This window comes from Marmota monax, unplaced genomic scaffold, assembly GCF_021218885.2.
Source record: "Marmota monax isolate L192 unplaced genomic scaffold, Marmota_monax_Labrador192_F-V1.1 WCK01_AAM20220418_F8-fsc00021, whole genome shotgun sequence".
Taxonomy (NCBI): Eukaryota; Metazoa; Chordata; class Mammalia; order Rodentia; family Sciuridae; genus Marmota; species Marmota monax.
The window spans coordinates 18,983,134-19,006,861 of NW_026695228.1; the positions used below are offsets into that span (position 1 = coordinate 18,983,134).

Consider the following 23,728-nt stretch of genomic DNA (forward strand, 5'->3'; position numbering starts at 1 on the left):
AAATTTTGAGAATGGGCAATAATTTATTAAGGATAAGGCAATGTTTTAGAGTAAAGCATAAAAGCTAAAGGCATAAGCAAAAACATAAAAATAAAATAATTTGTTTGGAGATGCAATGGAGAGTAATCTACAGTGCATTGCCAGTGAAAGTGAATGAAGTAAGATCTAGGGAAGACAGAATGATGGACCAGCCCGAGTCCCTCATTGAAGAGAGAATGCTCAAAGTTCTCTTTGAGAGCTAACATATTGGTATGGGTCAGAATAAAGCACATCAGGTAAAAAACTTTTTTCAAATTAAAAATTGCATGATGAGGGGCTGGGGAGATAGCTCAGTGGTAAAGCACCTGCCTAGCATGCATGAGGCCCTGAGTTCAATCCCCATTACCACATAAAAAATGAACAACAATAAAAAATGAAGTCTACAAATCTAAAAGGTGTCCAAGAGATAAAATATTTTTAAAAGGAAGAAAAGACGCAGGGAAGATGAGTAAAACAAAGGTTATGAAAACAGATTTCAAAATGTTCTGATTAAATACAGGATTCAAAGAAAAAATTTTAGGGATTGAACCCAGGACCCATGCATGCTAAGTACATGTTCCACCACTGAGTTACAACCTTAGTCTTCATGGAAAAACTTAAAATATGAAAAGTGTGCCATTAGAAGGCAAATGTATGTAATCAACATACATACATACATACACAGGAATCAATCTGGTATGGCTGTATAAACAGGGTGGAGAGTAAATGTCACCTTGACATCATATTTTGTTTCAACAACTACTCATGTGCTGGCTCCCCATTTTAGTTCATAAGCAGGAACAGTTGGATATCTGACTTTAGGCCTGGATCACCAGGAAAAGGTGATAAAGGCTTTCCTTACAAAGCTGTCACACAAAATGGGCACAGTGGCGCACATTTGTAATCCCAGAAACACAGAAGCATGAGGAAGGATGAATATAAGTTCAAGTCAGTCTCTGCAACTTAATAAGACCCTATCTCAAGAAAAATAAATAAATAAAAATAGGGAATTTAGCTCAGTGGTAAAGCACAACTCAGTTCAATCCCTAGGACTTCTTCTAAAAAAAACTTCAGGTACCTCGGGATATCTTTGAACATCCACAGCAAGAGTCAGAAATCTAAAGTGTTTATCCCAAAAACATCATTAAGAAAACATATTTGTATGATTTTAATTTCTGTGCCTCAATATATGTGGTCTTAACAAAATCACAAATTTTAAGACCATGACTGGCTTATTAATATATGAAATAAGAGATTTTTAAACTTCCCTAAACAGCCACATACTCGTCTTTCTGAGTTAATGTAATCACTAAAGGGACATGTGAAAAAATAAGAGAAAAATATAGACTATGGTAAATGCGATTTCTTAAACACTTTGCCAACCACATTCTCAATACATACATACAAAAAAACACTCTATTCAGGGTACCTTTGTATAAATAAACATAAAATGCCTACAAGATAACATCTCATAATAAGCTATTAAAAAAAAGTTTTCCAAATATGGCTTACTTTTAGTAAATCTTCCAATGTAAATGTAAAAATCTGAAAAGTCCTTCGGAATATGTTTTAATGCCTTCTGAATCACGTTGGAGTTCTTACCCTTTCTTCCCACTTTTCTTCCGAGATTCTGTAGGTGTGGGAGGGGGAGGTGAAGGTGAATGTTTCCTCTTCCGAGCATTAGCTGATGCTTTTCTATCTCTTCTCTCTGGACTTCTGACTGGCTAGGAAGAAATAAATGAAAATAAATATCAGCGAACTTTGCTGAGTCCTCGGTTTCAGTAAACCTTTGTGCAAAGGTGAGTTTCCATAAACAAAGATGGCAAAAAACCCACTAATTCAGAAAAAAGAAAAAGTATGACATTAAGCATCCAAGACTACTAGCCATGAAGAGACTTTTCTGACCTTTCATCATCAATGGAACTCTCAGTACAATCCCACAGACAATCAAATTTTGCTGTAACAAGGACAGGCCTGAACCTTGCACAACTAAATACTGTTACTGTGCACATTCTGCACCTCCAGATGGAAAAAGCATTTTCAATAACTGCTAGAAAAATATGAAACAAGCTATTGAAACAATGAAATAAAAATACAGGCCAAATGATCCTATGAAAATGTACTATTACATATTAGGACTAGGATTGTAGCTCAGGGGTAGAATGCTTGCCTAGCATATGTGAGGCATTGGGTTCAATCCTCAGCACTCCATAAAAATAAATAAAGGTCCATCAACTAAAAAATATTTTAAAAAATAAAAGAAAATGTACTAGTATAGATACTACAGCTCAGTGGTAGGATACTTGCCTAGCACATAGGAGGCCCTAGGTTTGATCCCCAGAACCACACAACCACAAAGTACTAAGGGTTAATAAACATATAAAGAGATCTGCCAACGAAGAGTAAAAATTTTTTAAAAATTTATTGAGTTAAATTCTAAAACAAATAGGAATAAACTAAGATTACAAAAATTATGAGACCCCATTTTAAAGTATTTTTCTTAAAAGGATATACATAGTATGATAAAGAATTTTTAATAGAAAGTTACAGGATTGAAAATAGGAACATACATACATACATACACACACACACACACAGGAATCAATCTGGTATGGCTGTTTACTCAGGGTGGAGAGTAAATGCTACCACTGTGAGTCTTCTTGACATCATATTTTGTTTCAACAACTACTGGGGTGCTGGTACCCCATTTTAGCTAATAAATAGGAACAGTAGCATATATACTGTAAGATGTTATCTTACAGGCATTTTATTTATTTATACAAAGGCACCCTGAATACAGTGTTTTTTTTTGTATGTGCTTAATACTTTAATGGTTTAAAAAATAACCATGTTTCAAAGACTTTTGAAAAAAACTAAAACATAAAGGAAAAACAAAATATTTAACTGTTTCTAATGAAAATGATTTTAGAACCACAGGTGTCTTCATTATACTGTCTCAAACCCATCTGTAACACACTCTGTTCACCATCTCGAGTCTATTTAAAATGACAAATCCACCCATCAAGTTGTGACCTACAAGGAATCTGAGGTAAATATTTAAGTGCATGTACTTATTAAGAGTAGTACTGAACTTTAACTATGAACCTTTAAAAAATGTACTTTTATTAACTACTGTCTATGCATTAACAAAGCTATTAAATGAGAGTAAACAAAAAAGTAAAAATATGGTTAAATTAAATAATGTTATAATGATAATTGGAATATAAAATTAAAACTCAGATCTACAGGAAAAATATCAGCTTTACCACTGCTACATTATACTTCATGGGTCACTTTAATTCTTAATAACTCTCTGAGATTTTCATGCCTTTCTAAGGGGATGACAGCTTCTGAGATGATTGTTACTGCTATATTAAGAACTTTTTCATGTATACAATGTCTGCTGCATGTGAGTTTATCAATGAAGATATAACATTTAGGGAAAGAAAGACAAAACATCTACTGGTGAGAAACAGTTCCAAATAAAATACCTCTTCATTCTTTGTTGAAATTCGCTGACGAAAACTCACTGGCTTCCTGTTCTCATCCACTTCATAATCCTCCTCATTCATCCATTCATTGAAAATGTCAGTGTCTAAAATCCACTTCACATGAACCTAAAATCACGTCAAAACATAAATATCTATATAAATAATAGAATCACTTGAGCTTTTAAGTTATTCAGAATGAACCTGATTATTTTCAAATCCTCAATTACATAAGATATATTAAGAACATACTACTAGAAATGATGAGATGTGACTTAAACTTCTCTAATTTTTATTCCATTTCTTTCATGAATAAAGAGGACAAGAAGGGCTGGGGCTGTAGCTCAGTGGCAGAGCGCTTGCCAGGCATGTGTGAGGAACTGGGTTTGATCCTTAGCACCACATAAAAATAAATAAAATAAAGACATTCTGTCCATCTACAAGTACAAAAAAAAATTTTTTTTTTAAAAGAAAAGAACAGTACCTTGGGTTAGACTGAGATATTGATAGCTAAAATGCCAAAACTGATAATCATGTCATCACTATCTTCATGAAAAACCACTGATAAAAAAAAATTCAACTGCACAGAACCAAAGACAGTTATTGCTCTAGGCAAAAAGGATATCTTTAGGTTTGGGCAATCAATAACACTGTAAATTAAATCGAACATGATGAAAAATGAGCACAGTCATAAAGACCATCAAGTACATATATTCTTCTGTAGAGATCTTTTCCAGGAAGGGCTAGAAATGAAGCTCAGTGGCAAAATGCCCAGGGTTAAATCCCAAATTAAAAAAAAAAAAAAAAGTTACAGAAATATATAACTCCATTGATATTCAAGCTTTTAACATATGCAAAATAAAATAAAAACAAGATATATGCTGTTATACACCCTATATATGGTAAAATTATTGTGGAAAAAAGATGATTAAAATATTTAAAATAATGGTTACATCTGAAAGAGAAAGAAAGAGGTCAAACAAAAGTGTCACTTCAAAGCTTACAGTAATTTCCTAGATATTTCTTTAATAATCACTTATTTTCACTATTTTATATTCAATAATTTTTTTAATTAAGTGCTGCTTTTGTCATAATTATCAAATTTTCTTTAGGAATACAAACTAATATGCAAGCATTATTTTATAAAATAATACAGAAAATGACAGAAAGAATTCCATTTTAAATTTCTGCCAAAAGGCAGATAGCTCCTCTTCCTCATTTCAGAGGTTAGACTTCTAAGCATTAAATATTCTTCTTCACAGCCCTACCCACACCTTGATTTCAGGCCAGTGAGGCCCATGTTGAACTCATAAACAATAAGACAGTAAGATTCTAAAAAGAAAAAAGAAAAAAATTCTAGTAGCTAGGCATCGTGGAGCACACCTGTAGTCCTGGCTACTCAGAAGGCTAAGGCAGGAGGATCACTTGAGCCCAGGAGCTCAAAAATTATCCTGGGCAAGATAGAACCTAATCTCAGAAAATAAAACAAAACAAATAGTATTCTAATAATCTACTGTAATAACAGTCCATTTACATAACATAGAAATATAGGATCAAGAAGAAAAAATATATAACATTTAACATTTTTGCTTTTAGTTGTCAATGGATATTTATTTTATTTATTTATCTATGGTGCTGAAAATCAAACCCAGTGTTTCACCCGTGCTAGGCAAATGCTCTACCACAGAACCACAACCCCAGCCCCATATTTAACATTTTAAAAAAGAGCCCGTTCATTTATTTTTAGAACATTTATTCATTTATTTTTAGAAAAGAGGGTATGAATTCCAATGTTATTTAGAGTTCACGAATTATACCAAAACATAGTATTTACAATATTATGGAAGCCATGTACTTAAACAACTATTTAAACTAAGGAAAAATGTTGTGTCAACTGAAAATAGAAGGGAGTTCTTTATTTTGATTTCTCAAAGCTATGTGATCAACAAAGTTAAAAAAAAAACACTGATTTTTCATTTGTGTCAAAATGCATTCTATTGTCACATGTAATTAAAACACATTTTTTTAAAAAGTAAAAAACCCCCACTGATTTAATATATTTACAATTTGTTTTTATTGTTGACAGGATGTTTTTAGTTATAGTTATTATTGGCTTTTTTGGGGGGATGGGGAGCAAATGGGGATTGAACTTGGGGCCGCGCTACCACTGAGCTACAAACCCAGTGCTTCCTATTTTTTATTTTGAGACACAGTCTTGCTAAGTTGCCTAGGCCAGCTTTGAACTTTATGTTCCTCCTGCTTCAGGTTCCCAAGTCTCTGGAATTACAACCTTGCAGCATCCAACCATCATCTTTTTTTTTTTTTTTTGTGGTGCTGGGGATTGAACCCAAAGCCTTGGGCATGTGAGGCAAGCACTCTACTAACTGAGTTAAATCTTCAGCCCCCCCATCATCATTATTTACTTTTAAAAGTACTTGTAGGGGCTTAGCAGTACTTGTGGCTCAGCAGCAGAGTACTCGCCTAGCATGTGCAAGGCCCTGAGTTCAATCCTTAGCACCATATAAAAATAAATAAAATAGAGCTGGGGTTGTGGCTCAGTGGTAGTGTGCTTGCGTATCACGCATGAGGCAATGGATACGATTCTCATCACCACATACACATACAAATAAATAAAGGTCCATTATCAACTAGTTTTTTAAAATTAATTAATTAAATAAATAAAAGTCCTTGTAGGGCTGGAGGTGGAGTTTCCTTGTAGAGTACACACTTACTATGTGTAAAGCCCAGGTTCTATTCCCAGAACCCCAAAAAATTATATCCAACCAAAAAATAGCAATTCCATTTTACTAAAAAGAATCAAAGAAAAATATGTCATTATTTGCCTTCTTCCTCACAAGCACTTACCAATTCCAATCATTTATACTAAGGAATCATGGGAAAAAAACAGATATAACTCACTGAAATGTCACTCAAGGGGATGTTTCTCACTAGTTTTCTAAATGCAGGTATCATATTTATGACCCAAACCCCACCCAACTTTATATGGTATATGAAAATAGTTTTAAAAACCTCTCTAATTTACATATTAAGCAATAATTTCAACCATTGAAAAGTAAAGTTAACATTTTCCTAATAAATACTTTAGGGGCTGGGGATGTGGCTCAAGCGGTAGCGCGCTCGCCTGGCATGCATGCGGCCCGGGTTCAATCCTCAGCACCACGTACAAACAAAGATGTTATGTCCGCTGAAAACTAAAAAATAAATATTAAAATTCTCTCTCTCTCTCTCTCTTAAAAAAAAAAAATTTAACCATAGGTATAAACAGACTTCTCTTTTCTGGTGGGAGTAGTGGGAACTGAACTCAAGGTACATTCTACTACTGAGCTACAACCCCATCCCACACAAACTTTTCTTAATAGCACAAATAAGCACGACAGTTTCTAGGAAGGGGGGGGGGAATTAAGGTAATACTTTAATGATGTACATATTATGAAAAAAAGAAAAGGGAGGGGAGGGGAAGGGGGTAATGGAAGGATAGCAGAATAAAATAGACATTATTATTGCTGTGAGTATATACGTGACTGCATGACCAATGTAATTCTGCAACCTGTACACTCAGAAAAATGAGAAATTATATCCCATCTGATTCAAATGTATGATGTCAAGATCATTTTACTGTCATGTGTAACTAATTAAAACAAATTTTAAAAAAAGAAAAGTTTAAAAAAATATATGTATATATATAAAACTTAAAATATTTTCACGAAATACACTTTAAAATTTTAAACTTATGTACACAATAGTGTAGGAAGTTTAATGGTAAAAAAAGGGGGGAAATGAATGCCTTAAAGGCTAAAAGGAAAACATTAAACACAATGTTAAGAGAATATGTTTAACTCAACCACATATGGAAACCTAGTATAGAGTAAATGTCAAATCACTGAGGAAAAGGTGGTCTTTTTAATACATTATGTATCTAACTATAAACAATTGGATAACCATTTGAAAAGAACATGATGAGATCCATTCTTTATATCAGAATAAAATCAAAACAGATTAGAGATCTAACTTTAAAAGGTGAAACTATTTGACAGCTAGAATAAAACAATATGAATTCCTAACAAGGCAGGTTTTTGCTAAATCCAACTAAAATTCTGGATGCAATTAACAGTAAAGATGGAAAAAACTGATCACATAAAAATAAAAAATTTTAAGCTGGGCACAGGGACATGTGCCTAGGGACTTGGAAGGCTGAGAGGCAGGAGGATCCCAAGTTCAAAGCCAGTCTCAGCAATTTAGTGAGGCCCTAAGCAACTTAGCAAAACCTTGTATGAAAATGAAAAAATAAAAAAGGTTAGGTCCAGGTACAGTGGAACACACCTATAATATCAGGGACTTGGGAGTCTGAGGCAGGAGGACAGCAAGTTCAAAGACAGCCACAGCAATTTAGCAAGGCCCTAAGCAACTTAGGGAAGTGCTGTCTCAAAATAAAAAAATAAAAAGGGCTGGGGATGTGGCTCAGTGGGTAAGCATTCCTGGGGTTCAATCCCTAGTACCAAGAAACAAAAACAATGTGGGGGGGGGGGGGGGTGAGAACAAAGACATGTAGATTTTAAATGATAAATCAAAGAAGGAACAAAGTATTAATGACAGGCAAATCTGGATAAAGATTTCAGAAGTATGCAATATACTATTTTTTTCCCTATTTTTTTTGTGAGTTTAAAATTACTGCAAATAAAGATTCTTTTAAAAACAAAAGTCAAGCCAAGCATAACCCCAGCTGCTCAGGAGACTGAGGCGGAAGGATATCAAGTTCAAAGCCAGCATGGACAACTTAGTGAGACCCTGTCTTAAAATTAAAAAGGGCTGGAGATGTAGCTCAGTGGTAGCATACCTTGGGTTTAAGCCCCAGTACCACAAAAACACACAAAAAAGGTCTGGTGTGGTGGCATATACATGTAATCCCAGTGGACTAGGGAAGCTGAGGCAGGAGGATGGCAAGTTTGAGGCCAACCTGGACAACACAGCAAGATCTTGTCTCCAAATAAAGTAAGATGGGCTGCGGATGTAATTCAGTGGTAAAGCACCCCTTTTGTTCAATCTCTAATACCAAATAAAAAAAAAAAAAAAAAATAGAGACAGAGAAGAAAAAATAAGGAAGAAAAAAACCAAAACACCTTATTTCAGCCAGACACAACACAGCATACCTGTAGTCCTATATACATAGGAGGCTGAAGCAAGAGGATCAAAATTTGGAGACCAGGGGCTGGGGATATACCTCAGTTGGCAGAGTGCTTGCCTCTTATGCACAAGGCCCTGGGTTCAATCCCCAGCACCACAAAAAAAAAAAAAGTTGGAGGCCTACCTGGGCAACAATGTGAGATCCCACCTCAAAAATAAACACACAAAAGGATAAATTTCTTCAAAGAATTAATAGAAGAAATCGTGGAGATGGGTATAAAGTAGTTTTTTGATTGTACTATTCTTGCAATTGCAAAAATTATTTCTGTGTTTAAAGTTAAGGGAAATAACGTGTGGAATCATGGTTCAATCCCTAGCATCACCAAAACAAAAACAAAAAACAACAACCAAAAAAAAAGAAATAAAACTGTTGGGGGGGAGGTCAATGCAGAATCTTATCATTATAATAGAATTGGTTAATAAAACAAATCTGTATCATAGTAAAATTCATTTAGGAACTGCTTCCAAATTTCCTAAATGACACACCAATGATTCAAACTCTACTGCTCTCTCCAACCAAAATCTGACTTGGTCTGGGATTCTTCTCCATCAATATAGACATTTCATCCAAGACCTTGAGAAGAGGTTATGGATGTCTATTAAAAAGGATGACTAGAACGGGCAATAATTTTTCTGTATCTCCTTAAAAGATTAAATTTAGAGTTAAGATGGGTTAATAGATTATGTAAGTTTTTTTTAAACCTGGGCACAGTGGCTCATGACTAGAATCCCCGTGACTCAGAAGGCTGAAGCAGGAGGATCACAAGTCCAAGTCCATACTTAGCAATTATGTAGGCCCTAAGCAATTTAGCAAGACCCTGTCTCAAAAAATAAAAAAGGCTGTGGCTCAGTGGTTAAGGACTCCTGGGTTCAATCTGTAATATCCCCCCCCCCCCCCCCCCGGCAAATTTTTTTTCTAGGTCCATACTGTGTTGCCCTTAATTTTTAAACAAAGATAGCTTGGGCTGGGGATGTGGCTCAAGTGGTAGCGCACTCGCCTGGTATGCGTGGGGCACTGGGTTCGATCTTCAGAACCACTTAAAAAAAAATAAAGATGTTGCACCCACCAAAAACTAAAAAATATAAAAAAATTCTCTCTCTCTTAAAAGAAAGAGAGAAAGAAAGAAAGAAAAAGATACCTCATCAGAATTTTAAATTTCATCAAAGATATTTTTTTAAACAAACATTTACCTTCCAAGGCTTTTCTGGAATTGGTGGATCTTCAATTTCAGCATCAACATCATTACTATGGACCCAAGTATCATAGCTATAAAATAAATAAAATTAAAAAAACAAATTAGAATCAAATTTCATTCTTAATCTTTATCAAACAATAAGGATACATTTTAGCTAGGTACAGTGGTATATACCTATGATCCCAACATACTGAGGCAGAAAGATCATAAGTTCGCAGCTAGCCTTTACAATTTAGTGAGACCCTATCTTGGGGGTGTGGGGGGGAGCCGGACACAGTGGCCCACTCATTTAATCCCAGTAACTTGGGAAATCACAAGTTCAAGGCCAGCCCGAACAACTTAGCAAGACCCTATCTCAAAACAAAAATATAAAGGGCTGGGGATACATCCCCAGTGGTAAAGAATCCCTGTGTTAAATTCCTAATACCAAAAGACAGAAAGAGAGAGAGAGAAAATTCCAGCGGGCAGGAAGTGGAGAGAGGAGGAGGAAGTGCTGGGGAGTGATACTGGCCAAAATTTTTTGTTATATTGTAAACACGTACAAACGTGTAACAACAAACCTCATACAACTATAGTGCACCAATAAAAAAATATGGAAAGAGGATTTAACAGGAATTTCACTGAATCTATAAAATCACTTTGTATAATTGATAATTTAACACTATTAATCCTTCCAACTCTTTATCATGGGATAGTTTTCTATTTATATTTTTTTTAACTTTTTTCCGTAAAGTTTTATAGTTTTTATTGTATAAATATTTCACTTCTTTGTTAAATTTAAATTCAAAATGTTTTATTCTAGGGCTGGGATTGTGGCTCAGCGGTAGAGTGCTCTCCTAGCACATGCAAGGCCCTGTGTTCGATCCTCAACATCACATAAAAATAAAATAAAGATATTGTGTTTAACTACAACTAAAAAAATACATTAAAAAAAAGTCTTATTCTTCTGATGCTATTGTATATGGGATTGTTACTCATTTCCTTTTTAGAATTTTCATTTTCAATATATAAAAATGCAACTGATTTGGGGTACTGACTTTATATCCTGTTATTATGCTCAATTCATTTAAAAAAATTTTTTTAAAGGAGTTAGGGAAGTAGCTCAGTGGCAGAACACTGAACTAGCATGCTCAAAGACTTTGTTCAATCCCTATGACTTCCCAAAAAAAAAAAGATTGAGAATGTAATTTTAAAATACTATCATTACACCATTATAACAAGTTATCAGTTCTGTCTTTACTACTGTACCAAGAAATCTCCTTGGCATTAGTCATTATTATAGCCTTAATACTGCCTGAAACGGGCAACTCAGTTCACAGAATTCTCAAGTTCTTGTTCCCAAAAAGTGTTTCTTATCCTTCAGAACAGTACTTTTCACCTGGTGTTTGTTTCTTCTCGTCGCCGCTCTTTTTCACCTCTGTTGCCAATTTCTAGACTTTGCCCCAAACCTCTAATAAGTAAAGGCTCCAGGGCTCAATTGTTAGAACAAAACTCTTGGTGACTTCATTCACTCCTGTGACTTCAAACAAATACTAACGATTTAAAATCTTGTATCTGTCCTCTATTCTGAATTCTGAACTCATAAATCCAAGAGCCAATTCCACACCTCTTTTGAGTATAACAAGTGTTCCAAACCTAACACACTTAAAGCTCAATTTGTAAACGAATTCAGACTGCAATAATGCACGTTACAGTCGATCAACCTCTTCTCAATAAATGACAACCCCCATTTTTTCAACTGTGCAGGCCAAAATCCTTGGACACATTCTTGATTTTACTCTCAAATGCATCCTAAAATCAAACCATCAGCAAATTCTACTGCTCTTCATTCAAACTGTCCAGAGTCTACCTTCTTCTCAATCTTTCACTGTGTTCACTGGTTTCCCTGCTTCATCCATTGCCTTCCTGTCAATTTTTCACAAAACCAACCAAAATGATCCTTTTGAAATCCCAGCCTGTCCATAAAACTCCACTACTCAAACAAAATCTGCCTGGGGATCCCATCTAGTCAGAGTAGACTCACAATGCTTGGGGATACATCTCAGTTGGTAGAGTGCTTGCCCTGCATGTACAAGGCCCTAGGATCAATCCCCAGCAACACACACACACACACACACACACACACACACACACACACCCTAATAGTGGCTTGCCAAGAACTCAAAATCTAGTTCCACTGCTGTCACTATGCAGCAATGTGACTCCTTTTCCTAGTCTTCTCCTTTTATTCCATACTCATGTTATAACTGAGCAACATAGGTTTTAATTCTTCAACATGTGCCATCAAGCCTATGTACACTTTACACAGGCTATTTACCTACTGCCTGGAATGTTCCTCACTGCTGTGATATCTACATAGTTCATTTCATTACTCAAAGATCTCTCAGTGAGCTTCAACTCACTAATCTAAATCACTACATATATTCTAACACAAATTTGACATAAGTATAAAATTATCTACCAAGTAAAACTCTTAATACAAATACACAGGCCAATAAATTATTATAAAAACCAAATGATATCTAATCAAATATAGATGATTTATCTTTATGTCATTTGTTTATGTATTTTTAAATTTTCAATTGTATGTTTTAGACACTACTTAGAAGTCAGTTCAGAAACATTAGGGAGTAGCACAGGTCTGTTCATCTTGCTGGCACGGGGGAACACGCCTGTAATCCCTGAAACTCATGTGACTCAGGATCACAAGTATCAAGGCCAGTCTAAGCAACTTGGCAAACACCCAAGTAACTTAGTGAGACCCTGTCTCATAATAAAAAATTAAAAGGGGCTGAGAGTGTTGATTAATGGTAAAATGCCTCTGGATTCAATACAAAGTACTGCACCTGACTCCAACTGAACATATCTAAAGACGCAGTTCGTTCTTTTAAAACTATAATTATGAGCCAAGTGCAGTGGCACATGACTATAATCCCAGTGACTTAAGAGGCTGAGGCAGAAGGATTGCAAATTCAAGTCCAACTGCAGTAAATCTGTGAAACCTTTCTCAAACTAAAAAAGAAAAAGAATTAAGGATATAGCTCATTGGTAAAGCACCCCTCAGTTCAATCCCTACTATCACAATATATAACTACTGTGCCACAAACAGTAGCACATACCTGTAGTCCTAACTAGCTAGGAGGAAGGCTAGGTTGGAGGATCACTTGAGCACAGGACTTTGAGACTAGCCTAAGTATCATGGTAAGACCCAGTCTCAAAAAAACAAAAACAGAACAAAAGAAAATAAATATAGCCAGGCATAGTGGCCTAGGCATGTAATCCCAACCACTCTGGAGGCTGAGGCAGGAGGATTACAAGTTCAAGGCTAGCCTGGGCAATTTAGCAAGGGCCTGTCTTTAAAGACCATGGTGGCGGGCGGGCGGGAATGAGGGTGAGGGCAAGGGCAGCTGAGGATTTATCTCAGTAATTGAGTGCTTGCCTGGCATGCACAAGGCCCTGGGTTCCATTCCCAGTACCATAATCAAACAAAACAAAAGCACCTCATACACAAAATCAGACAATTTTTTTTTTGTCTTCTACTGAAGACTAAACATCTTTCAACAGTCTTATTCCTCCTCAGTGGAAATGGAATCTGATCAACCTCTATAGCCAAATATCAATTTAAAAAAAATACAGAAAAACAACCTGGTTTCTAAAACAGTACATTGCAGAGAGGGGTAAAGAAGACAAAGGAGAACCTATAAATTAGAATTAGTTATATATACCAGTTAATCAAACAGGTGAATTTTATTTGACTTCTAATTCAAACAAATATCAATCATCAATCAAATATATCACTTACATGACAACAATGGCAAGGTATTTCATATTAAGTAATATTATTACTTTTTTTTTTAGTATTGACAATGATGTTATGATTATTTCCTTTTAAAAATGATTCCTTATATTTTAGAAATGCATACTTAAATATTTATGGTAAAATGATGTGTCTAGGATTTGATTCAAATAACTTGGGAAGGCAAGAATCAGAAGGGAGTTGACTGTCCCACTCTACATAGCAGGACCAGAATAAAATCAACACCAAAACAGTTCTCCTGTAAATTCAGGAAAATAAAGTACATGGAAAGCTATACCTAAATCCATGTGCCCTGGACAGGCATACTATTAAAAAGTACCCCCTACCCACTACCACTAACATCAAAGTATTACATGTAATATTGTTTATTCATGCTACAAATACTCAAACAGTATGACATATAAGAGTAGGAACAACACTAGGTAAATAAATTTATGACTGGAAAAACTTCTCAGACATAATTTCATCTTTAATAGTTTTTGAAAAATCAAAACAAGCCAGTCACAAATATGAAGAAGAAAAATTCATCTCTTAAAGGAAACAAATCTAAACTAGCAACCTAATACCATAAACCAAACCTCTTTGCAAATGCATAGAAGCTCAGTTTTTTGAGAGGGGAAAAAAACACAATTTGTGATCTCATAGAATTCCATACCTTTAATAAGTCAAAAGCCTGACTTACATATATGTATGTGTGTGTATGTATGTATATGCATGTGTGTGTGTGTGTGTGTGTATATATATATATATCATACCTCAGAGCATACACATCAATATTAATTATCTGAAGAGAGGATCTCAAAGGCTCCAAACACAAAGTAATGATAAGGAGATGGAAACATTAATTACCCCGATTTGATCAGTACAGATTAAATACACATTTGTATTCAAATATCGGAACATACCTCATAAATGTGTACAATTATTAAATGCTACTAAAAATATTTAAAAATTTTAAGGAGATAGAAATGCTCACTAACCCTGATTTGATCATTATATGCTCTATAAATGTACCAAATTATCAAACTGTATCCCATAAATACATGCAATTAAAATAATGATTAAAAAAAAGCTAGTGGTGCAGGCCTGTAATCCCAGCAGCTCAGGAAGCTGAGGCAGGAGGATCTCGAGTTCAAAGCCAGACCCAGCAAATAGTGAGGCACAAAGCAACTCAGTGGGACCCTGTCTCTAACTCTGTTCAATCTCCAGTAACAAAAAAAGGAGGCAGGCAGGGGCGGGGGATGTGGCTCAGTGATTAATCACCACTGGGTTCAATTCCTGGCACTAAATAAATAAAAATAAAAAATAAAAAATTACCTCTCTGGGGACTGGGGTTGTAGCTCAGTGGTAGAGCATCTGCCTTGCACGTGCTGGGTTCAATCCTCAGCACCACATAAAAATAAATTAATAAGGGGCTGGGGTTGTGGCTCAGTAGTAGAACACTTGCCTAGCACATGCAAGGCCCTGGGTTCGGTCCTTAGCACCACATAAAAATAAATAAAACAAAGGTACTGTATTCAACTATAACTCAAAAAATAAATAAATAAAATTACCTGTCTGGGTAGAAGCCCCAATGTACTAATACCTGCTTGTCTTTTCTCATCACCGGTCTCAGCCATTCTTCTGAAAAGAGAAAAAAGAAAAACCTTAATTAAACTGATGAAATAAGTGAGCCAATTATGATTTAGCCTTAATTGTTATCAAGACTTTTTGGTTTTCTTTTGATCTGCTTTAAATGACTTCAGAGCTCACCATCCATAGATAGCTAGCTCCATTCCTCAAGGCTCAAGGTGAGGCTGAACATCTTGGAGGAAGGGTACCGCAGAGGGAAGCATTTCATATCATGATCAGAAAGCAGAAAGACTCTACTCTCCTCAAAACCGCATCCCCAATTCCCACATCCTCCAGCCACACCCTAACATTTCAGTTACCACTCAATTGATCACTATCAGGAATTAATTCATTGATTGGGTTAAGACTCTCAGAATCCAATCATTTCTCCTCTGAACCTTCTTGTACCATCTCACATGTAAGCCTTTAGGGGAGACCTCACATCCAAACCATAACAGTTTTACTATGAACGGGGCCATTGAGAAGGAAGGGAAAGAGATTTTTAATTAAGGCCATCTACCAAATTAAAGAAAAATTTCTCAGCTTATATATTCAGACTTTCTGGATTCTAGGTCTACTATCTATCACTCCCTCAAATACACACTGGGAAATGAACCCAGTGCTGCTTTACCACTGAGTTATATCCCCAGCACTTTAAAAAAATTTTTTTGTAATTATAGATGGACAGAATGCCTTTATTTTGTTTGTTTATTTTTATGTAGTGTTAAGGATGGAATCCAGTGCCTCATACCTATTAGGTAAGCGCTCTGCCACTGAGCTATAGCCACAGGCCCCATCCCCAGAACTTTTCATTTTGAATAGGCTCTCACTTAGTTGCTGAGGCTGGCCTCAAATTCACAATCCTCCTGCCTTAGTCTCCAAATCACTGGGATCACAAGTTGTGCCACCGCACCTGGCTACTATCTGCCACTCTGGATAAAACCAACGGCAGTAAACTATCCCCCTCCCTTTCATCTGTCTATCCCTCTTTTCCACTCAAGTCACAATCACTATAATCTTCACAGCTTCATTTCCAATGTACAACCTCACATCCGTTTTCTACAAAGTTCTGCATTAACTTCAAGATTTGAGTCATGCCTCATCTCCTTGATGAAGGCACTTTACTATTCTTCTTTCTACAAATTCACTTTTCCTGGTGTCCTACACTGCTTGACAATGCTACATTAAGGACTGAAGATACACCTCAGTGGTACAATGCTTGCCTAGCATGTGTAAGATCCTGGATTTGATCATCAGCACCTAGGAGGTATTTAAAAAAAAAGAAAAATCTTTTTAATATCATTTTTATTACTCTTTAGTTGTCTCATATCTGTTAATCTAGCACTCCTAACAAGGGTACAAGAACTTTGCAAGTGTAGCTTAGTGGGTTAAAGCACTTGCCTAGTGTGTATATGACCCTAGATTTGATTTCCAGCACCATTTAAAAACAAAAGTATAAACCAGGTGCAGTGGTGCAAGCCTGTAATTCCATCAGCTCGGGCTTCTGAGGCAGAAGGATTGTGAATTCATAGCCAGCCTCAGCAATGAGGCACTAAGCAACTCAGTAAGACCCTGTCTAAATAAAATATAAAATAGTGCTGTGGATGTGATTCAGGGTCGAGTACCCCTGAGTTCAATCCCCGTACCAAAAAAGAAAAAGTATGAGCATTGTGTTCATTTTGCAGATAGGTACAAATTAATAATTTTTACTGATTTTAATCACAGTTGGGATTAATTCTACATTTCAGCACTGGTTATCATGTGCTTCTTTGATAGTCTGAATTTATCTTAGAAACTTAATTCTAGTAGTAAGAGTAAGTTCTGAAAAAAGCCCCTTGAAAGCCAAGAAACAGCAAAAAAGCCAACCTTTGTGTAAATATTTCTTCTTAGATCCTGTTTTTAATTCTTTTGGATTAATAGCCAGAAGTGTCATCACTGGATTGTTAATTCTATTTTTAGATCTAGGGATGTGGCTGAGTGGTAGGCTACTTGCCAAGCATCCTTGAGGTCCTGAGTTTGATTCCCATCACTGCGATAAACAATACTACAACTTCTAGATTTTTCAGAGACCCTTTTCACTGCTTTTTCATAGTTGCCACAGTGCACAGTTTTCATAGTTGCCAGCAGTGCAAAGAATTTCCAATTTCTTTTTTTTTTTTAAATATTTATTTTTTAGTTCTTGGCGGATACAACATCTTTGTTTTTGTATGTGGTGCTGAGGATCGAACCTGGGCCGCATGCATGCCAGGCGAGCGCGCTACTGCTTGAGCCACATCCCCAGCCCAGAATTTCCAATTTCTATACATCATTTCCAACATTTATTAGTTTCTATTTTTTTGATAGTGGCCATTCTACATGTATAAGCTGATCTCATTGTGGTTTTGATTTGCATTTCTCTGATAATTAGTGTTGTTGCGCATCCATGTGCTTGTTTACCATTCGTATATCTTCTTTGAAGAAATATCTACTGAAGTCGGTTGTCTACTTTTTATTCAATTTGGATATAGCTGAGTGGTTAAGCACTTGCCTAGCATTCATGGAGCCTTTGGTGTGACCCCCAATACCACCCTGGGGAAAAATTCATAACTTAAAAACTTGGAGATACTGTGTTAGCAACAGAATAGTATCATACACTGCTATCCTCCACCTCCACCTAGTGGCAACCAGTTGCTAATACCAAACAGAAAAGCTGAAGAAGGCCAACTAACTATAAGCTCTGTAACTGTAACTAGATACAGAGTGATGTTTCTCTTTATGAAAAGATTAGGCTATGGTTTCTTAGATTTGATACCAAACCCACCCTCCTTCCCCCACCAAAAAAATTAAATTCTTATGATCATTTTTTTTAATGACTGTATGGTCTGTGAGTTATGTCTCCTCCTTTCACTCTTGATATTTATTACTTGTTCTTTTTTTCCTCCCTATGTGCACAGCAGGATTTTTATAACCTTATTAGTCTTTCAAAGAATCACTGACATTGCTGAGGATCACATTGTTGCATATATATTTTTTAAGATGTCAATGGACCTTTATTTACATGTGATGCTGAGAATTGAACCCAATGCCTCACACATGCTAGCTCTACTACAGAGCTACAATCCCAGCCCCTGATTATTACATATTTTATAATTCATAAATTTCTATTCCATTATTTTTTCTTTAGATTAAAATATATTTGGAGTGATTTTAAGTCTTTTTTCTTTCTTAATATATGCATTTAAAGATACATATGTCATGGGTTTAAGCATTTGCTTACACTGTATCTTATAAAATTTAATGTTGTTATACTCTTCTATTTTGTAAATTATTACTCAAATGATTTTCTGTTTTCAGTATAATTTCTTCTTAACCCATGGATTATTTAGCAATATATTCCTTGAATGTTCAAATACACATGCAGCATAAATCTTAAAGAGTCAGGAAAATAACACTCCATGGGGTTACTGGCCATTCAAACATGATATAATTTGGCTTCCTATATGAAAGTCATGCTGCAATGTGCAGTCTTTACCCAAAGACTTAATTGTGGTATCCCTACAGATTTATTTCTCATTATAAATTAACTTTTATTACGTATTTCAACTCAGTTTTTTGAAAGAATGGTTAGCACATGTTAAGTTTCTGTAGGTATGATAAACTCTGCCCACTGTTGAAATCATCTTTCAGAGCAAGTTAAACATCAAAAATCAAACCACTGGGGGCGGCTAGGACTGTAGTTCAATGGTAGAACTCTTGCCTAGCATATGTGAGAGACTGGGTTTGATCCTAACACCACATAAAAATAAATAAAATAAAGGCATTCTGTCCAACTACATTAATTAATTAATTTTAAAAATAATGGAAATACTGAAAATTCACCAAACTAGTATGCTACTCTTGGACTCTACGGACAACCAGTCAACTGTTTTTTTCCTCAAAAGTAAGAGATGATTGCCAACAAAGAAATAAAAGCTTGACAAAAAAAAGTACGTCTAATTAAGGAACACAATGCTTTGTTGAAGAAAACAAAAAAACTATGTATTTAAATAGAATGTGAGGGGCTGGGGTTGTGGCTCAGCGGTAGAGCTCTCAGCTAGCATGTGCAGGGCACTGGGCTCGAGCCTCAGCACCAACAAAAATAAATAAATAAAAGTATTGTGTCCAACTATAAAAAAATTTTTAAAAAGCTGGATATAGGGACTGGGGTTGTGGCTCAGCAATAGAGCGCTCACCTAGCACATGTGGAGCACTGGGTTCAATCCTCAGCACCACATAAAAATAAAATAAAGGTATTATGTCCAACTACAACTAAAACATTTTTAAAAAGCTGAATATACTATTTAAACCTGATATAGAAGCCATATGATATGATGTATGAGTTTATTAGTTCACAGCCAGAAACTAACTTACCATCCTCTTGTGAAGAAGGATATGGATAAATGTGGTGGGAAGCTTTTGACTTCTCCTCAGTAAAGGTTCCCTGGAAAGCAAATGAAAAAATTACATAAAAATATAACACACAGCAAGCAAACTAATTAGTTAGAAATTCCCTAATAATTATAAAAGTACTCATTTATTTATATTTGAAGACTATATTATTTTTCATTAAGGAAAGGGATAATAATAACAAAGATATTGTCTATAGACATACAAGCTGAGTATCCCTTACCCAAAATGCTTGGGACCTGAAGTGTTTCAGATTTCTGAGCTTTTCGGATGTTGGAATACTTGCAAAGACCTTACCAGTGGAAAATCGCTAATCCAAAAATCCAAAATGCCCTCAAATTCAAACCTTTTTGAGTATTATAGTGGCACTCAAAATGTTTCGTATTTCAGAGTATTTCAGAATTCAGAGTTTCAGATTAGGGATGTCCTACCTTTACCTCTTAGCTAATTCTCTATATATCTCTCTATGGGTACTTCTAACTAATTCTTAAAATTGCTCCAAAACTGGGCTGGGGATGTGGCTCAAGCGGTAGCGCGCTCGCCTGGCATGCGTGCGGCCCGGGTTCAATCCTCAGCACCACATACAAACAAAGATGTTGTGTCCGCTGAAAACTAAAAAAATAAATAAATATTAAAATTTAAAAAAAAAATTGCTCCAAAACTAACACAATTATCATCATTAACTTATGTGAATTAATGTAGGTTTTATGACATAGAGCCATAAGCTTAGGCTACACAGATATTACTGCCCCCACCTTACCCCCCCCCCATTCACACACATACACACACACACATACTCTCTCTCTCACACACACAAACACACACACACGCTATTGCTGTAGTTTTAAGTCAATGCTGGAATACTAATGAACATAAAAAGTCAAGTTATAACTAGGTCACAGCCAGAATATTGAATACAGTCTAGGACATACTTGGAGCAATTTAGATCAAAGTATGTTCACTCTAGAAACCATAAGATGAATGGAAAGTCTTATAATCAGTTGTAAGTAGCATGTCAATACATTCTCTGAATTGTTTCTTTGTCTCCTCTCCCAAAACTGGTGATTGACCCAGGAGTGCTCTAGCATTCAGCTATATCCCAAGTCCTTTTTATTTTGAGACAGATTTCAGAAGTTCCTGAGGCTGGCCTGGAATTTGTAATCCTCCAACTTCAGCCTCCCATGTAGATGGGATTAAGGCATGTGCCAAACTACTTGGATGTTTTCAATTTTTTAATATTAATTTTTTAGTTATTGGTGGACACATATCTTTATTTTTATGTGGTACTGAGGTTCAAACCTAATGCCTCACGCGTGCTAGGCAAGCACTCTACCTCTAAGCCACAATCCCAGCCCTATTTTCTTTTTTCACAATGAATATTTACTATTACAATCAGACAAACACTTAGTAATGCTTCATCAAAGAATTCTAAAATTTATAAAAATTTGGAGCTGAGTTAGGTGCTTCATAATATAAGGAATTCTCAATCATTGAAATGTTTTGGGTGCATTTTTTGAACAGCCACCAGAGGAGGGAAAGATATATCAATATTCAATAAGTCAGAGGCAACAAACAGAACAGCACATGTTGGCATATACACCCTATTAGACAGTCCTGGATTTGAACTGTAGCTTTGTATACTACTTGCATGACATGGAACAACTTATTTTTATGCATCAGTGACTTACATAAAATGAAAGTTGTAGTTATTAGATTAAGACTAAGAGTAGTGACAGGCTCACTGTAAGTGCTTAATCAGTATGGGTTGTTAATGCATGTAAAATGCTAATTAGGGCTGGGGTTGTGGCTCAGTGGCAGAGCACTTGCCTAGCATGTGTGAGGCACTGGGTTTGAATCTCAGTACTGTGAATCAATAAATAAAATAAAGGTCCATTGACAACTAAAAAAAAATGCTCAAGTAAAGCCCTGATGGTCAATACTCCAAAATGGCACCATTTTTACCTCCTGAGGTCTCTCTTCTCTATTAGGGATAAGGGTATAATTTAGTGGTAGAGCCTAGCATGTACAAGGTTCAGTTCCAAGCACCACAATAAAAAAAAAAAAAAAGATGACTCTTTGAAACCAGCCAACACTACTATTCCCTTAAGAGTATACCTAGCTAGCCCGGTGTGGTAGCATACTATAATCCCAGTGGCCTGGGAGGCTGAGGCAGGAGGATTAAAATTCAAAACTAGCCTCAGCAACTTAGCGAGGTCCTAAGCAACTTAGTGAGACCCTGTCTCTAAATAACATGCAAAAAAAAAAAAACCTGGGGATGTAGCACAGTGGTTAAATGCACATGTGTTCAATCCCCGACCCCTCTCCCCAATTAAAAAAAAAAAAACAGTATATACCTACACAACATTCATGAAGTCATGTTTTTTACAAAGTATTATAGGTAACTATTTACTGTTAACTCTTCAAAAATAACTCCTTGCAGCATGATTTGGTAGTCTTGAGTAATTTTAGCTTGAAGGCATGAACCAGTAAGTTCATCTGCCCTTTTAACAGTCCACATGTAATTAAGCTATACTTGACAGTCCAATAAACAAATATTCCAAGAGAAAAAAAGATGGTTAAAGGTCTACTAAAAGTAATAATGCACCAGATATGGTGGCACATGCTTGTAATCGCAGCAGCTCGGGAAGCTAAGGTAGGAGAATCACAAGTTCAAAGCTAGCCTCAGCAACATTTTTTTTTTAAGTTGCAATTTTTAAAATATATGTTTTAGTTGCAAACAAACATGATACATTTATTTATTTATTTTTATGTGGTGCTCAGAGTTGAACTCAGTGCCTCCCATGTGCTAAGCAAGCACTCTACCCCTGACCTACAACCTCAGCAACTTAGCAAAGCCCTAAGCAACTTAGTGAGGCCCTAAGCAACTCAGAGAGACCCTGTCCCAAAGTAATAAAAATAAAAAGAACTAGGTATGTGGCTCAATGATTAGGCGTCCCTGTGTTCAATCCCTGATACTACCCCCCAACACACCAAAGTAATAATGCTAGTGAAAAGAAATAGATTTCACATTGCTCCATCTGATAGTACAATTAAACTACCTTTCTCTATGTGTTTGACAGAGATGTCACATGTAAAAAGCTATACGAAAATCTGTAATTGTAAGCAATATTTGAAACATTGCATTCAAAACACAGAAGATAAATGCTAAAACGTATTTCAACTGGCAGTCTCTTTTGCAACAGAAAAGAAAAAAAAGATACTTAATGAGACTTCTCAACTAATCCCATAGATCAGTAAAACTGTATAACACAAATGACTTTCCAAAAAATTATCTTGTACCTGGGTATTCTCAGTTAGTTTAGCATATCATGAGTTTCATTACAGTTTAACCACATGTAACCGAAAACCTAGTAAATACCAAATACTCAGCCTAAAAATGAATTTAGTGAACGAGTTTAAAATATCAAAAAATAGCATTATGCGACTCAAGACATATAAGCTTGGACTGAGGATATAGCTCAGGGATAGACTGCTTCCCTACCATGTACAAGGCCCTTGGGTTCATTCCTCAGTACTAACAAAATACACATACGCGCGTGTTTATCAGGAAAGTACAGTTTTGTTTTGTTTTCACCCACCAGTCTCCAATTCATAGACTCACGTGGTCCTCCTGCCTCAGCCTCCCGAGTAGCTAGGACTACAGGCATTCACAACAATTCCTGATAGAAAGTAGCATTTTTTCCAGTAATTTTAAAAGAAACTAAATAGAATATGTATAACTGGGTGGAGTGGGCAAGTTTACTTGAAGTAAACTCCTATTATCAACAATTGTGTCACAGACTCTGTTTTCTGTGATTAAGAGTTCAGTTGCTGTGCCCCTCCCCTGACTCAGGCAATGGCAAGGCCCTACTGAGGTGGATGGCACAAAGCGTCCATCCTCTGGAGGAGCACAGTATGTTTCTGGGAATCGGCTGGTTTGTTTTTGTATTCCCTTTAATAAGTATAGTTGC

General features: G+C 35.9%; 1 protein-coding gene across 2 annotated transcripts in view; it reads right to left on the reverse strand.

Annotated features, from left to right (window-relative positions):
- Positions 1–23,728, reverse strand: part of Smarcc1 (SWI/SNF related, matrix associated, actin dependent regulator of chromatin subfamily c member 1) — a 142,281-nt gene that overhangs the window by 86,834 nt on the left and 31,719 nt on the right. For both annotated transcript variants that reach the window (XM_046436403.1, XM_046436404.1), the window contains exons 6-10: positions 19,722–19,791; positions 15,275–15,344; positions 9,900–9,975; positions 3,510–3,635; positions 1,621–1,742 (exon numbers count right to left, since the gene is read on the reverse strand). In XM_046436403.1, the coding sequence (XP_046292359.1) occupies positions 1,621–1,742; positions 3,510–3,635; positions 9,900–9,975; positions 15,275–15,344; positions 19,722–19,791 (464 nt within the window). The remainder of the gene's footprint in view (positions 1–1,620; positions 1,743–3,509; positions 3,636–9,899; positions 9,976–15,274; positions 15,345–19,721; positions 19,792–23,728) is intronic.